This window comes from Rissa tridactyla, chromosome 4, assembly GCF_028500815.1.
Source record: "Rissa tridactyla isolate bRisTri1 chromosome 4, bRisTri1.patW.cur.20221130, whole genome shotgun sequence".
Classification (NCBI taxonomy): Eukaryota; Metazoa; Chordata; class Aves; order Charadriiformes; family Laridae; genus Rissa; species Rissa tridactyla.
In genome coordinates, this window is record NC_071469.1 from 75,129,530 (window position 1) to 75,146,877 (window position 17,348).

General features: G+C 40.4%; 2 protein-coding genes across 5 annotated transcripts in view; both read right to left on the reverse strand.

Annotated features, from left to right (window-relative positions):
• The window catches only part of NFATC3 (nuclear factor of activated T cells 3), a 77,267-nt gene extending 61,578 nt beyond the window's left edge, over window positions 1-15,689 (reverse strand). For both annotated transcript variants that reach the window (XM_054198286.1, XM_054198285.1), the window contains exon 1: window positions 15,404-15,689. In XM_054198286.1, coding sequence (XP_054054261.1) covers window positions 15,404-15,503 — 100 coding nt within the window. In that variant the 5' untranslated portion in view covers window positions 15,504-15,689. The remainder of the gene's footprint in view (window positions 1-15,403) is intronic.
• Window positions 15,690-16,179: 490 nt separating this feature from the next.
• The window catches only part of DUS2 (dihydrouridine synthase 2), a 54,204-nt gene continuing 53,035 nt past the window's right edge, over window positions 16,180-17,348 (reverse strand). Inside the window, exons 16-17 of one of the 3 annotated variants that reach the window (XM_054198709.1) lie at window positions 17,313-17,343; window positions 16,180-16,513 (exon numbers count right to left, since the gene is read on the reverse strand). In XM_054198709.1, the coding sequence (XP_054054684.1) occupies window positions 16,433-16,513; window positions 17,313-17,343 (112 nt within the window). In that variant the 3' untranslated portion in view covers window positions 16,180-16,432. Of the gene's footprint in view, window positions 16,514-16,806; window positions 17,344-17,348 lie in introns of those variants that run through there. The other 2 variants (XM_054198714.1, XM_054198708.1) reach the window with 2 other exon arrangements.

Sequence of the window (17,348 nt, forward strand, 5' to 3'; positions counted from 1 at the left end):
TTTTTTAAAAGTATTTTCTTCAGTAATAGGGGAATATTATGCAGAAGCATAAATGTTTCTTCAAACTAAAATGCTCCCGTGTCAAATGTAACAATGAATGATGTACGAACATCATGTTCATACAATTATTTTCCATAAATTTGGACTGGATGACATTAATTGCATCTCTGGGTATCAGCTCTTTTCTTTTTTTTTTTTTTTTAAATGGCTTTTATCCTGAGTATCAGTAGACTATTAATACTTGTTTTAAAATAAATCTAGTCTCTCTCACAATCAGATAAAATATCCAGACAGGAAGCCATGTATTTTAGGCCTCTCCATGATGAAAAAAATCAGTATGTTAATGAAGTCATTCTATTATCAGTTTCACTAATAGCAATCAGCTTAAAATTAACTAAAACAGGAACAAAACAAAAACAGTATCTCCTCAGAGACAACAAGGAAGCATTTTCAAATTGAGGGAAAGCATACCGTTACCAAGGAACAGACTATGTTCCTCAGACTTTAAAAAAAATAAATGGCTGAAGGTTCATAGGCAGGGAACAGCTCTATTAGTAATCCATCTATTAAAGGAAGAATAAAATTGCAATTAAGACTAGTACTAAGTAGTTTTATAAGCACCGTGTGATTTCATATATATTACATACAGTCATACACAACAATTATCCATATTATATCATTAAGTACTATTATATGTGTTAAGACCACAAAAAATTGGTATAGGTTAATTTCTAAATATGCACACACTAAAAGGATCAGGATACTCAGGAAGGACTATTTTGTACATCATACAAAGCTCACTATGCTGAACGCTATCAAAACTGCATTTCCCCATCCTTTCACTAGGGTAACAAACATTTTTTAAAACTTTAATTGGGATTCTTTCTTTTTGCTGTTTCCCATCAGAAAATATGAAATGCAGACAGTAGTAGCCACAGATTTTCCACATCTATCTGTATATTCATGTGCAAGATCACAGATCTCCTTGTTTCCTAACACATTATTAGTATTAAAAATGTAGGTCAACGGAGAAAAAAGTCAATCCTAATAAAAGCAATTATCCAGCTACTCAAAACTTAGAAATAAAACAGTTACAGGTACAGAAATTTTGAAATAATAATAAAAACATCATAGGACAGCAAGAGTTGGAAGTCTTCAAGTCCTGTGCGTAACCAGTTACTGTTATTAACGGCTTTAGGAACAGTAGTAGCACATTGTGCTAAAACTCTCACCATCACAGAAAGCCTTGCGTCTCTTGCAGCAATAATCAAGAAATCTTAAAATATTGAAGACAATTTGTCTACTTTCAACATCACTGAGATTTACAAAAAGCAGCTGTACATTCAAAATTTAAGTTTAATGGAGCTGAGGCGCAGAGATCAGACCAGCACAAAATTATCAACACCACCTGGGAAGAACTGGGTACGAGATGGAGAAGGCAGAACTCTCTTCTGACTCGGGCTTCTTTGGTCCCTCTCCACAACAATCAACTTCTAATGAGTTTGGCACCATGCTCTCCCATTACCCCTCCCCGGCAGCACACACGCACACACTCAAAAAACAGGAAGCTAGAAACCTAAAGTAAGAACTATGCATCTAATGAACACCAAATCCCAAAAGCACGCTTAAGACTGTGGAAACAATATATTTTGCATTCTCAATCACCCAAACCATTTTCAGACATGATCAATAAAAAGGTAGATTTATGTTAGTTTGCACCCACAAGTCCTCCCCCTTATAGTCATGTGTTAAAATAACCTATTAGTTCCTCATACAAAGCACACTAATAAGACCTTTACAAATGATGTCATTAATTCTACTAGACTTTTTACCAATAACTATTTTGTCCTATTAAAGATTGCAGAGAGAATCCAACCTGAACGAGCGCTCTCACTAATTTGAAGGAATTAGTACTAATACAAAGATGTAAAGGAAAAAAAAGAGAAAAAAATACAGCTGACAATCCTTAAGATGGAAAGGAGTGAAAATAGCTCAAAAAAACTCAACATGGGGCTTCAAGAAAGCAAGAGGATAAACAAACCCAGGCAAGTCTCACAATAGGCAAGTGCAAGGCAAAAAAGAGTTATGGAGCAGCCCAAGGCAAAAAATGGAGTTATGGAAATCTAGTTACTTAATAGAAGAGCTATGACATCCAAACAATCCTACTGGGGAGGAATGACAGTAGAGAAGTGAAGTTGGCCAAGTCACGAGGCCTTCACTGACCATAGAACATAAGAAAGAAGCATTCAAGAAACAGAAACTAGGTCAGATTACTAAGGTAGAGCATAAAAACTACCACAAGCACATGAGGACAAGATGCTAGATAGGATAGTCATGGCAAAATACAAAGACTAAGAGAAGCAGTGCCGTTCACATCAAAAGTCTGCCACGACCCTGAAAAGGCAGGTGTGTTAAATGCTTTTTCTTTAGTAAAGTCAATTGAGTAAATTGCTAACAAAGTTAATAGCAATGCAGAGTAAAGAAAACTGGACCAAATAAAAGGTTAAAAAGTACTGAAGAATTATGGGCCAATAAGTTTAACTTCAGTTTTAGAAGTAGTATTAATAGTTTATTTGTTCCAGTAAGCATTTAAAAGGAGACAGGGAAACAAAACAAGAAGTCAATGTTTGCTAAGAACAAAACTGCGTCAAACAAATTTTGTTTTACAGTCAAAGGAGGTCTTCTGGATAGCTAGCATAGAGAGAAATTCTGCTTTGTTTTAACTTACTAAGACTTTTAACACTACCATGAATGGAGAAGCCACTGAGTCTTCAGAAATTTAGTGAAGCTGCCTTCTGCCTTCTCTCCCTGCTGAGATCAGGTTTACTACTGAGGGATCACAAAAGTTAGCAGATGCTCTATATTCACACGGTGCTTATAAACTCTATAAAGCTGCAGACTTCCACTGCAATCTCACATCAGGCGTCTGTGTCATCCTTTATCAATGAGAAGCAGAAGGTCTGCCGTTTTGAATCTCTGAAAACAGACTAGTTTACAGAAACTCCTGTTCAGTATTAAAACAACACTGGCTCATCCCTTACTAAGCTGCTAACTACGCTTCTACATAAGCTGTCTAACTGGAGAATATAATTAAATAATATCCAGAACAACTGCCCCTAAAGTACATTTTGCTTGCTATTTGCCATATCAGACTGCACATTCAGGAGGAGTAACGCTTGCCCACCAGTTGTTCACTACTCAACCATGTACTGGCACATGCGTATGTGCAGCTGTGCAGCGAGCCAGATTTCTCCGCAGAAGGAAGGTCAATTACTATCAAATGTCTGAACACAAGCCCTGTGCCAAAATTATCCAAACCACTTTATTATTCTAGGTTTGTAAGCCCATAAACAAACAGGTTCAGACAATAGGAGTTGTTATAAGGTACTAAGAAAGTGCAACGCGACCTAGGTCTTATAAAAATACTACTGCGAAAACAGGATCAGTAATCAAGTCCTTTAAATAGCATAAGGAAAGACTTGAGCATTGCCACAGACATCATGTGTGTTCTCAGGCAAGTCATATAATCTGCCTTCACTCACAAAGAATGACCACCTCTTGTTTTTTCAATTCTGGCATGACAGTTACTGTTACCTCTTTCTGAACACGACAGTATTATAAAGAATGGCACAGAAATATCTGTAAATAAGAACAAAAAGCATTTGCAGCACCATTTTAAAATTTCATTATCCTACTGATTAGCAGCAGTTCATGTATTTCTTGGGATGAAAGGGGAGCCTTAATCTTCACAAAGAACCCAAAATACCCAATAGTCATAGTTTTCCTTTTGTGCACTTAAAAAGACAATTAGAGTTCTACAATTGGAAATTTAACTCCAGTTTTCCATTGCAAGCTATCAGTTCTCCAGAAGCACTCCCTACAAGCTTCAACATCAACTTAAAAAACACAACACAAAATCCCCCTAAAAAACACAGCCACGCATCAGTTTATAAGAAGTATTACTGACTAGTAAGCCACCAAATATTGTACTAAAAAAAAGTATAAATTGTGAAAACAATTAAGGCAGCAAGGTAGAGCAGGGGGAAGACACATCCTTATAGACCAAGTTTAGCAACACACAAAACAGTAGCGCAAGTCTAAGCTTTCAGAAAGGGATGATTTACAACAATTGTCATTTTATGAACCAGTGCTCCCTCCTCAATGATTTTGTGCCCTGTTTCATAGTCATATCACTCAAAAGGGATAAAAATAAATTTTACTTCTGTCAATCACATACACTAGAGGCAGCTCTGTTGTGCCCATCAGCACTTCACTCATTTTCTTCTGTTAAGCAAGAATACTGGAAATGTACAAGAAAAACAAGCTTCTCAACAGTGGGAGCTCCTCCATGAGTCTTTTCCAAATTCTAGTCTGGATCAGAATTCCTTATCCTTGGTAGAAATGCAGAAAAATAATGAAACTACACTAGTTTAAGCAGTTTAAGCAAGAGAATAATACAGCATATGAAATGTTTACAACTGACATTGACTAAAATAAGAACATACTGGCTCTCAGGGTGTAACTACATGTTATGTTTTTTTCAGCTGCAACTACCCTCCCACACACACTCACACACCAAGGGGGAGGGGAAATGAGAGGTATTTTTAACCCAGACGATTTTGGCAATCAGTTTTGCAGAGCACTAATGTGAACACCTGTATATATACACAACTGACAGGATGGCAAGCTTTAGGACACGGGAAGGAATGAGCAACCAGGACAGGAACTGCAGGTGTTTTCTCTATCAAATAAAAATGCAACATGCAACTAAACTCTTAGGCCTGGCATGCACGTAAACTAGAATGGCCGTCTTAGGGTACATCCAGCTTCACCCTGAAGTAACGGAATTAAGTTCCAAATAGAGAAATAGCAGTAATGAAATTTTATTTGGCACGTAAGAAAAGCAGACTGAATAAACATGAAAATCAAATGCATCTGCTTAAGCTATAAGCATGTTTCAGAAACTACTGTACTTCTGTTGCAGCAAATTGAGTTAATCTCAGTTGAGATTTTTTCCTCTTAAAAAAACCCTCCTAAATTCTCATAATCTTTCATAGCAGAGTGCTTTGACATACGTTGTTAAAAACTGATGTACAAAGCAGGTAAAGAATCCACCTTGTAACTGTAAAGATCAACAAGAATTAGTCATTCTAAGTTCAGTTACAAGAAAAGAAAATAGCAACCGAAGCGCTAGGCAGTGTTTATACCAGTGCCTTCTCCAGCTCTCCTGGTATTTCTGGTTGATTACGAAGCATGTCTTTAAATGAAAACTTTATAGAGCTTGTGGTTCAGCATTTAAGGATTATTCATTAATACTCATAACAGGTTATAAAAGAAAAATATTTACTTTTTGCTTTAAAAATCTGTAAGTTCTACAGGCTCCTCTTTGCTTCCTCTTTTTTCCTCTCTGGGTAGGTCATTCAAGAAGGCACAGTATTTTACTGCACAATACCCTTGTAGACAAAATGGAAACCGTTACCCTCCAGTTTGATGAAGCCTCATTTGTGTTAGATACAAAGTCAGCTTAACATGACCCAGCAGTTCAGAGATATTAAGACATACACTGTGGCCTTCAGGGAGATTCTTAAAATGACACAATGCATCCACATAGCAGTTACTAACACATGGTATTAACAGCCTATTTGTCGCTATTTTGAAGATGAAATACATTATTCTATATGATCAGTTGTTAGGATTCGTGAAAGGACTGCAGCCCTGCAGTCCCAGAGCATCTGGTATGTGTAGACAGGGGAACTGAGAGAAGACTGAGCACACCAAAAGTGGTGTGTTGCACCTGACCCACAGGAAGACAACTGATCGTAAATATAAGCGAGGACATTAGACAAATACTGATCAAAGAGAATAAGGGAATTATGTGCTGCAGTTGCCAGCCAAAGGTTTGTCTAGGTTCTTGGTACTGCAGGCCGATTTATCGTCCACAACCTAACTCTCCCTTTGTGGGGGCAAAACTAACAGACTCCATAAAAGGCTCTCCTTTCTGGTTCTGGTTTATGCTGTACCTATAAACTGACATCCTCACCTAACTACCCACAGGGATTTCTTTACCACTGATCTAACACCAGTGAGCTGGCTGATAGCAACCTGCTGCTTTATACAGAGACACCTCCAGATTTACAGTCTGCTCCACTCCTGAACCAAGCACTGAGCAGAACCCAAGTTTCCAAGATCAGAATGTGTAAATAGGGCCATAGCAAACTAAACAAGACAGAGGCATCCAAGAAAATGGGTATTTTAGTTTATAGGAGAGTGTAGTGACACAGGTTAGGGTCTTTGCGAAAAATCAGTAGCAAAGGAATGCAATAAGGCAAGGCAAGAAGTTTGAGTGGGAAGAGGTTACACAGTAAGAGAAGGGGAGACCAAAATGGGGGCACACCTCTTTCTGTTTATCAAACAAAGCATGACACGTAGGCTGAGAACTGGTATTGATAGTATCTGAACAAACTAGTTTGGGAACTCTTCACACCTCAGCAAAATTACACTGTACTTCTGCAGCTGTCCTACAACATGACAGAGGGCAAACCATTCCACAGCAGGCAATCCCACCATATAGGTAACTCAGTGCTTCAAATCATTAATATTACAGCTTTTCACCAATATATTTTATAATACAGCTTTAACATAGACTTCAGGCGCACAGAACTCCAAGGCTCTGTACATCAAAGGACTGAAATGAGCCAGAATGATATCCTGAAATTTTCCTGTTTTCCCAGCTGCTCACATGAATGTAAAATCAGAAGCACCTTGAATTCCCTAAGATTGACACAGTAAGCATAACAGGCAGACATAGGAATCAAACAGTCAAGTGAGAAAGGAGAGGCTGAACAGCATTTCTTCAGCAACTTTCAGAATGATTCCCTAAAATACAAGGGAGACCATACTAGCATGCCTCAGGACTGTGCCACGTGCAAGCCCCATAACTTTGCATCTCTTCACAGAGTCCTAAATAGCTTGTGTTTATTCCAGCAGGAGTGGAGGTTTCACCACATACTGTACCTAATAAGCCTAACCTCCTGCCCCCAATCAAAAAAGCTGGGCAATTTGAAAGACAGTAGCATTTGCTCTCAAAAGCCTAAATTTGACAAATTACACAGATGAAATACAGATACTCTGACCTAATTTAAAGAAGCTATGCAAAATACAGAACATTGACAGATTTTCTTAGTTGTTCTTTGGATTAAGCCACACATTCTCTTGTGGCCTTGTCATTTGAGTACAGTTATCCCAAATGACACCATTAAAACCTTTTGTAATCATACAGTTACTCCATCTCCTCATCTCTTTTGTGCTCTTGATTTAGGGAACAACTACTAGAAAGCAACTAAGATACACATGAGTAGCTATAAACCACTGTAGACATTATTACACCTTACTATGTTGCCATCAAAAGCAGTGAATCATTTTCACTAATAAATGCACTGTGGCTGTGTTATCAGCTTGTCATTCTGTTTTTAGAGTGTGCTTTCATTTGGGGTATGAAGATACAAAGGATTACTCTGTAAAACAACTTTCGTTAACAGGTAACAGTTTGTGCCTTGTCCGAACTACAATCAGTCGCAATTCCATTCTCTCTCCAGCAATAGTACAAATGCTGCTTGTCACTGAATTTAAGTGGTCTTTCCATTTTTTCTATTTACCAAAACCGTAAAAAAAAAAAAAAATATTAAAAGCTGGGATTTAAAAAAAACCCCCCATTTCTCCCAGCATTTGTTCCTAAAAAGCACAGTTAGCATCCACTAAAACATGCAGACTCTCATTAAGCAGTGAATTCAAAGTTATTTGCCTCCTGCAATCTTGAATAACCTCACACATAAGAAAATGGAAAGATCTCAGTTTGAAAGGACCTAAGAGTAAGTCCAAAGAGGAATATTTACAAGATTTCAATAACAAGATTTCAAAAATAACTCTCCACCAACCTGTTTAAAAGCAAACAGAAAAATCCAACTTCATCCAGCAATTTTGCTATATTAAAAATATTTCTCATTTTTAGAAGTGATGACTAACCTTCAAAAAGCAGTCTGAGAAGCCATTTTTTAAACAAGCAATTGCTATTAATCTAAATATTAATATGAATAATATGACTCTACATTTCTTGGACTAATAAATTAGCTGTAAGTACCTGTTCATATTTCTACCTACAAATGTCTCTTAAGCAGCCTCAAACGAAGTTTTTGTTTGTTTTAAAAAACAAACAAAAAACACCACAAACACCCAAAGCAAAAAAATAACACCAAACAAAAATGCAACACAGCACAAACCCAAACCAAACCCAGAGTTCTATTTTCATTAATTTATTGCTGAAAGATCATGCGTTTGTGGTCAGATCCCCTGAAAGCTGATTCTTCTCTCCTTCCCCTACATACGTAAAACTGAGGACTGGGCCTCCCAAAGAAAACTGACAAAAGTATCTTCTCTTCTAGCACACCTATCTTCCTTTGTCTGAAAAGTAACCATAAGCATTCAATGCCACTGTGACACTTAATCAGAAGAGCCACGTAAATGATTAAGTTCAGCTGTTCAGTTAACTCATGGGATGTGCAGGCCACAACACAGCCAAAAGCCTGCTTATCAACCAGTTCTGCAGTTCTTCAGATTTAAACTCATCTTCCCTGAACAACCAGGGGAAAAAAACACAGGTTTTTCTTAATGTTGTATTTTGCCAGTATTTCACAAGAATACTCACAGATGGGTGTACTAAAGGTAGAAGAGAATGTTGACTTGTTAATAAGCTTGCTCCTTCCTTGCAGTTTTACTTAGCCTTACTGATCATTTCACTCATCTTAAATTCCACTGTCATTCGAACCCCACATGGCACGCCTGGACAAATGCAAGGACTTGGATGTTGTTTTACAGGCTGGGCTTGCTGCCAAGTCTGCTCCACGTACTTCCCTGGCCCACTAGGACAGCTTTAGGCAACAACTTCCATATTTACGTTATTGCTGTGAACGGCCAAATTGCTGCTTACTATTGACCCAGGCCCAATCTACTCTCATTTCTCACTCATTCACAGCAACATTACTTATTTGGCTATTCTTCGGGTGGGATATGACAAACTGCTTGCAGTTGTACAACACAAACAAAAGGAAAAAGGCCATCATGTTTTAAGCAGAGGGCTACTTTTTACTTTGAAGAAAGAGCAAGCTTATTTCTAATTTTCAGAAATATCTAAGATAAAAGCATTAGCACAAACGCTTTTGTACCCTGCCCATCTTCCACAGCCCAACTCTCACGATTTGTTTCCATTTGTGCTGCGCCCATAATTCAGACGGGAGGGAAGGGGACAGAGGGTGAGGTGCAACTATGAATTCACAGACAAAATAAGCGACATTTTGTCAAACTAGGGATCTTTTTCAAATCCCTGCACTACATCATGACTCACTATGTAGTGATTCTCGATGCCCTATGCAGTGATCCAAGAACCATAGGCCAAACCATAAAAGTTATGAAATTAGATCATATGCAACTACAACTGCCTCACAAGAGCACACAAGAGATTTTGGTATTTTTCAAAATGGTCTCATCCTGATCAAGCTTTATCCAAACAGGCAAGACTTTATTTAGCCAGCATACTGTGAAAAAACACAACATATTCAAACACGCCAGCTTCCCAGGACCGCAACCTAATCTGTTACCCTCAATGGGCAGGCAACTCCAACTCTATAGATAACAGATGCAACTTTAACATGCATTTTCCTTTGGGTCTTCCTCCGCGTCTCTCTAAGTTATCTTGAAGTCAGAAGGTTCATGTCACAGACCCTCTATTTTTGGTCCGATGCAGCTGTTTGGTTTTTCCCTCCTCCCCTCCACCAGCAGATTATATAACCACAGCCTATGGCTGATTTGCATTGTGTCCCTGCCTGTCAATCTTTTACGGGCACAGACAGCAGCATCCACCAGCTTGTAAAATGACAGTAACTAAATTTCCCTCAAGTGGTGGTTCCTATCACAATACGTTTAATGCTTGGTATCTAATAAACAAATGAACATTTCTGTTAAAAAAGCATCATTTATGTCTTAGGGTGAAAAAAAGAATGGACTGAAGCAACTTGTCCATTCATTCCTTTCTTAAAGTTGCACCAGTTGATCCTGGTCTCACTCCACATGAGCACTCTTTTGTATAGCAAATGTTTACAGACCAGCACAGACAGCTGTATATGTATGGATGGCTCAAATTATATATATTAACCACAGAGTTACCATCTTGTGCAAAGACTTTCTGTCCTATGTATTTATATAGGCAACCAAATCTAAACAGAATAAAAAGACTTTAAAAAGGAATAAAACTTCAGGTGAACCATACAAGTATGCAAGATGGGTCTGTTAAAAAGACTTCAGAAGATCATGTCTTGTGAGTTTCTCTTATTCAGCTAGGGAAAGCAAGCTTTGTAGCAGTTCTGGATCAGAAGAAAGCAATCACAAAAATGAACTTCACTAAGCGCAACCCTCAGTCAGCTCACACCTCAAGCTCACAATTATTGCCAGCACCTTCATTTTCCACTCAGTCTAACTATGAGACTACTCTCTTACCCACAGCTTGACTTTCTTAGTATTGCTTACCTTAATCACCATCTTAAGTAAAAGAACAAAAAGTTCAAGCACACTGCAAACTTCTGTAAACAGCTTAGGCTGTTTTCTACTCTCTACCAACAATCCCTGACAGCAATACCTGTCATAAATAGACATTTAAGTAGTGAAGAAGAATATTTTACATATTGATCATCAAGGCAAAGCTATAAAGACTAGTATTGTGGTGATGTTTCAGTACAAATCAGTGGTTTTAAGACTTTCACTACATATCAAATGACACATATATAGTGCCAGTTTTTGCTACAGATAACTCTGCCTAGCTACTGAGGAAAAATTCAGTGTCTGTCATTGCTTCAGAACACTTAACACATGGGACGGAGGTAACTGCTGAGCAGCCCAAGCAGCCCACAGATGCTCATAGAGCAAGAAGGTCAGACATGGAAACCTTCAAAAGAAAAGATCAGGTATTACTTTGACAGGGCCAATGGCAAAAAAGCATATTTTGATCTTGATATTCAGTAGCAGCCTCAAACTAATAAGCTAATAGCTAAGATAGAGGGAAAAAACTCAAAGGAGAACAAGAATGTAGAAGTTTTCAAATAAACTAAGGATCCAAATCCAGATATTCTGTCCTTATCCAGAGCAAGGCTCCAGCTCGCAAAGATGTTTTGAATTGTCACTAAATTCATTACAGAACTGGGATATTTTTCATAACGTACTTTCCAGGAGAAAAGTAAGAGAGATTGCAAGATTAATCTGTAACAAGATTACTGAATAGTAATACTTAACCAAATATGAAGCCACAGGAAATATGGAGGACCTCTTTTCAGCTTGTTTCATAGTCTCAGAAAATAAAACAGATATTATGAACGCTTAGCAGTACTTTTAAAGCATTCATATTTTGGGAAAACAAATTAAAAAACAAACAAAATCAACCAATGATGAGTACTTATACTGAATTTCTTCAATATTAATTTCTCCTTCTCTTCTTCATAACCCAAGAACAAAAGGTGGGTGTTAAGGTGAAATTTAGGGTGAAATTCCACATATTACTCTGTTTTACTGGGTAACAAAACCTCAGCTTGTATTTGGGGCTTCAAAACTTCACCAGACATAACAGAAATAATTCAGACGCGATTCTGAACAGCAGTATCGATAACTCATCTGTCAGAATTTCCTAAGTAATTCAATAATTCATTTTCTGGATATTGAACAGCTTGCAGCCTCTAACCATTTCACGTATCAACAAGAAATAATTCTGGATGTTACAGAATCTTACAAGATCCTGAATACCCAGCTCAGTACTACATACCCCGAGTTCTTTAAAGGCCATTACCTTGTAAAAACTAATTTTTTAAAATACAAGATGAACACTTAATAAAACAAGATACAAGATGAACACTTAATAAAAATTCATCTAAAGAAACAATCATAGCAACTTGTATTTGTTCCTCTTTTTTACAGTTTGGCATTTGAACACTACACCGCATCCTCAGCGGAGTTTTTAACAGTAGTGTGAAGAGCTTAATGCAGTTTATTTGCTTAATGCTTAATAAATTCTAGGCAAACTTTGCAAAATTATACTAAATAGTGTAATTTTCCTGCTTACTGCAGGGGCGTTGGACTAGATGACCTTTAAAGGTCCCTTCCAACACATTCTATAAATTCTATTCTATTCTGTATTGCAAAACTGGAGGGGTGAAGGGGACAGGGGCATCATTAGAAAAGTATCCAAGTTAAATTCAATTATTCAAGTGTCACATATTACATCTCAAAAATCTCTTCATTAAAAAGACTAAACATGGTAGCACCTCAAATACATTATTTGACAAAGTTAGTTACATGACAATCTATTTTAGTAGACCGTACAGGACCTGAACCATACTGTAATTCAAATGCCTACTTAGGCATTTCAAATGCAACTGGTATAAGGTGGCAAGATGCAATCAGATGCTACTGCAACTAACCAAACAGTTTCGCAAGAAAGAGTATACCAAAGAGATTTGGTTCACTTCAGAATGCTCCATAGCATTACCTTTTGGCACCAGAGGCCTGAATTATTTCGCCAGAAAAAGATGAAGTTCATTAGTATCTAGAACTGTACTACCTGTTTTGAGTGCTGAACGCTACAAAATCAAAGTGATGATTTCTTTCTTCTTTGGGACATGGACACTGAACTATCAGAGGAAAAGAGCAAGATTTTGCAGAAGGTGCTTAGTATGCAATTTCCACTTAAAAGCAGCTGAAAAGCATTTGACAATCTCTTATTTAGCAACCACCTGAGCAAATTTTTACTTCAGTTTGCAAGCAATATGAAATGGGCTATCCTTTTGCTTTCAAGTGAAGTATGCTGCAAAGATTGCAGTATTAGACTACAGACTTTCAAGCATCTTTAAACCATCTTTCACGCATTAACCTCTGCAGCAGGAACTACAACTTTCAGATCAAGCACACAAGCACTACTGCAGAACATCAGTCCCAATTCCAGCCACTTAGCACAAAACTAAGTATGTTAGTTCTACTACTCTGCAACCCACTGAAATAGTTCCGTATAACTCAGAATCCCAGTTGATTTAATTTCTCTTGTTGTCCTTTTAATGTCATAAAAAGGGTAATCTACTGCCTTTTCTTAGTAGTTCAGAAATCAAAAGTATACAGAATGAAATAATAGCTCACTTTTTCTTGCATTTGATTAAAAATACAGTTAAAGATAAAATATATAAATAAATTTACTTATATATGTACATATATAAAAGAATAAAATCGTTATAACACTACAGTAGTGTGTAAAAAGAAAAGCATAAAAGAAAGCATTAATGTAGATTTCCGAGTTATTTACAAGTGTTCTCCATGATCACGGAAGACTTAGTAATTTTAATATTACTTATTTCAAATTAAGCAACGTTCCTTGTGACCTACATGTTTTATTATTAGCATACATTAGGAAAAAAAAAATACCCTTACACCTACTTTCCTGCACAACCGACAACATCATTGAAGCAAGTGATACGGGATTACAAAATATGTGCTTTAGGGAGACCTAAGAACTTTTGTTCATCTAGCTAATATGCTTGGAAGAGGGGGAAGGAAAAAGTGTAAGATTTCCAATATGGGTCATCTCTTATATGAACTCTAGTTCTTCATATGTAAAACACATGGGCAGAATTAACAGCTAAACTCTGGCAATCCTTTTAATAGAATACTTGAAGGCAGAAACCTATGCTAATCCTTTCTCTGGAAGGCCACATCTGCGCACAGCAGGCGAGATCATCTCCAGTATTCCACAAACCAGTGAAAATACTGGGATGCAGATGCAGGATTTCTTACTGAAGGCTTACAGCAAACAAATCAGTTCATGGTCTCAATCTCACATTTTCAAGTTTGCCTTAAAAATAGTTTTAACTTATCAAGCATGGAAAATTCTTTATATTCAGAGTAGTATCTGAACTGTTTGTTAAGGAGTGCTACCAAAATACAAATATTATAAAAGCGAATTGAGCACCACTAGTGTTTCCAGTTTTCTGAGCAACTTGCTTTCTCATTCTTATCTATTATTGATGGAGGAGCATAGTTTAGACTACTAGTTTTATGTGAAAAGACTAAAAATAGGGATGTCATAATTATTTTTGTTGTAATTTATTAGCATTCCCTGTTGTTTTCAGATGGTACTGTAATGCATTTATTTGGCTAGCAGAACCCAGGCCCCCTTCCCAAAAGCACCATCTGCTATTCCACTAAGTTGGAAAATAGGCAAAGAAAATCTCCCCTTATCTGAAAGAATCTGTAAACTAAATCTTAGCATCAAGAAAGTTAGAGATTTTGTAAGAAATTAATCCCAAGTGTTCACACTGGAATACATACAGACCGTATCAAACAATTTTGTTTCTAACCAACTTATCCAGAAAACCAAGTCGGAGAACAACACAACATGGCTGCATCGCTTAGCCTGCATACAGTCGTGTTTCAGAGCTATCTTACCATCTAACCCGTCAGACTTGAAGACAGTGCATTACCAATTAATACTTATTTCAAGTAGGTCAGAAAAAAAAGCATACAGCCGTTGAACTCTGGTACAGCTACACACTGCACAGCTGGCTCTTAATGATTCCCCACACCGTAGTTTACAGGGAGTACTTTATTTTCTGCAGTTTAAAGAAATACGACTTTTTTTAAACGGGATTTTCAGGCTCCAAAACTACAAAACAGAATTAAGTGGTAGCACTCCGAAACGTGTGCGTATATCCCCACATACGGGCCCAGACAGCCACCACATCGCAACAGGCGGCGTTTTGCCCATCCACACGTACGCGCACCAAGTTTGTAAGAATACCCCGGAGGAGCTTGGATGCTTTACGCACAGAGTTCGGCTGAAACTTTTCACGGCAAGAGCCCCCTTTCCTCCAGCCCCATTAACATTCGGTTCCAAATTCAAGGCCCGGCTGTGCCTCACCGGGACCCCCCGCCGATCGCCGAGGGGACGGCAGGCGAATGTCCTCAGCCCTATCAGACCCAAACCGCCCCCCGCCTCCGCCACAGCAGGGGCCTCCCCCCGGGAGGGGCACCTCCCGCACGACGCCGCTTCTTGGGTTTCTTTCCCCAGAGAAAGTTTGTAACGGCGGTGAGAGGCCCGACCCCACTGGCGGCATCGCCCCCTCCTCAGCCCCCCTCCGGCGGCCGGGGCGGGGAGGGGCGCCTGAAGCGGCCGCAGGCTGAAGGAGGAGGGACGGCGCCGCTCCCCCCCGCGGCCTCCCGCTGCGGCGGGGCAGGAGGCAGCCGCCCACCCCCTCCCCGTCCTCGCCTGAAGAAAACAGGAAGCCGACCCCCCCCCCGGCCCCGGCCCGGCCGCGGAGGAGCGCACCTGCAGGCCCCAGCGGCGGCCCGGGGCCGGGCTGCCCGTCTTCCCCGAAGATCAGCCTGAAGTCGAACTCGTCGGTGGCGCCGCAGTTTGCCGTAGTCATGGGTTTGGCCGGCGAGGAGTAAGCCCAGACCCCCGTCGCCCTGCCGGGCCGCGCCGGGCTCCTGCCGGGCCGGGCTGCGCTCGCCACCGCCCCTCAGGGCCGCCTCATAACACCGGATGGCGCCGCGGGAGAGGGAGGGGGCGGGGGAGGGAGGGGAGCGCGCGGGGAGGCGGCGGCGCGAGCGGCGGCTCGAGCCCCAACGCGAGCTCCCACGGCCGGGCGCCTTCTGTCACTCACGGGGGGAGGGCGCCTGCTACGGGCCGCCGCGCTGGCCCCGCCCCCCCGCGCGCCGCGCCCCCGCCCCGCCCCGCCCCACAGTTGGTCCCTCGCCCTCGCGCGGTGACGCCAGCGTCTCATGACCGGCTGAGGGAGGAGGGCTCGCGGCAGGTCACGTGGAGCGCACAGGGCTGCCGGGGGTTGTAGTTGGTTGCCCGGCCGGGAGCGGGCGGCCAATCGGATGGAGCCAGCTGAGCACAAAGGGGCGGGGCCGCCGCGCAGGGCGCGGGTGCCACGTGTCGCCCCGCCGGCGCGGAGCTGCGGTAGCCCCCGTGTGAGTCCTCCCGTAGGGTGCGGGTTTCGCGTCACAGTCTCCTGAAAAACCGCCTGTAAATAGGTGGCGTTTTCGGCGTCAGTTAACGACCCGGGTAATTAGGTAGGTTGGTGTACGATGAGGAATGTAGCTCGGGTAACAAACGGTGGCTGGAGGACTCTGCGCTGCTAGCCGCTTACCTTCCAGGCTCCTTGGAAACAGTGGCGATGAAGCGACTGTGAGGAGACTAATTAAAATACTTACTAGCAACGTATGCCGTCAATGAAGGGAGCCGAGCAGTCATTAGGAGGAGCGCGGAGGCTTCAGAATGCTCTGCCTGCCCGGTAACACACCGTCACCTGTGGCTGTGCCTTGCATTAGGGTTGGAAGGCAAATAATTTCAGTGCAAAGGGAAATGCCGAATTTCAGCCGTTCTGTGGCAGCAGCTGGCAGTAGTGCTCGCTCCCAGCAGACTCTGAAACTCCAATTAAGCAGAAATATCATTGCTATATCTTGTAAACATTAAAGGACCATGTTTAATTACTTAGTTGACAAATAATTGAACTAGTGTGTTATGACTCTATATGTCCATGTGGAAATTATAGCTTTATCTGTTAATACCTTATTAATAATATTGCTTGATTCATAAATAACTAATTCAATTTGTTTCTATGCCCAGTGTCTTTTTGTGTTTGTCGCTGCTTAGATAGTTGCGAACATACATAAGATACCTCCATGCATGCATCTGAGTCTAGATATTCTCTTCACAGACTGCATGAAAGTGAGAAAAGGCTAATGTGAAGAGAAACTGGTTACAGTGCAAAACTCTCAGTCCATCAGGCTTTTAGAAGAGATTGGTTCATTCCATCTATCCGTGCAGCCCTAGGGAAGATCAGCAATCTGTGCTGGAGAAAGGAAGTCTAAATGAAAAACTACCTACTTCGTGACCTTGCAATTCTAGTGGAAAAAGAAAGCATCGTATTAAAAAATACTATGTAGAACTTGGGATAGGAGGAGTTTGCCCAAGCGAAAACGGGAAGCAGCTTCCAGTGCCCAGAATACAAAATAGCCATATGTTTATTTTTTACTTAATATTCTAATGTGCCATCCTTTTTATTGTCACTTCCCACACAACACAAGCTATTTCTTTACCTAAAACACACGAGCAACTACAGCTACTGTTCCTACAAGACTTAAACCAAAGGTAACCAACTCCTCCTGGAGGAAGCCTGAACCTTTATAAGAAGCTCACACCCAGTTGGCCTGTAGCCTCTTTTTACCTCTAAATCCAAGGTCACGTCGCAAGACAAGCTGGA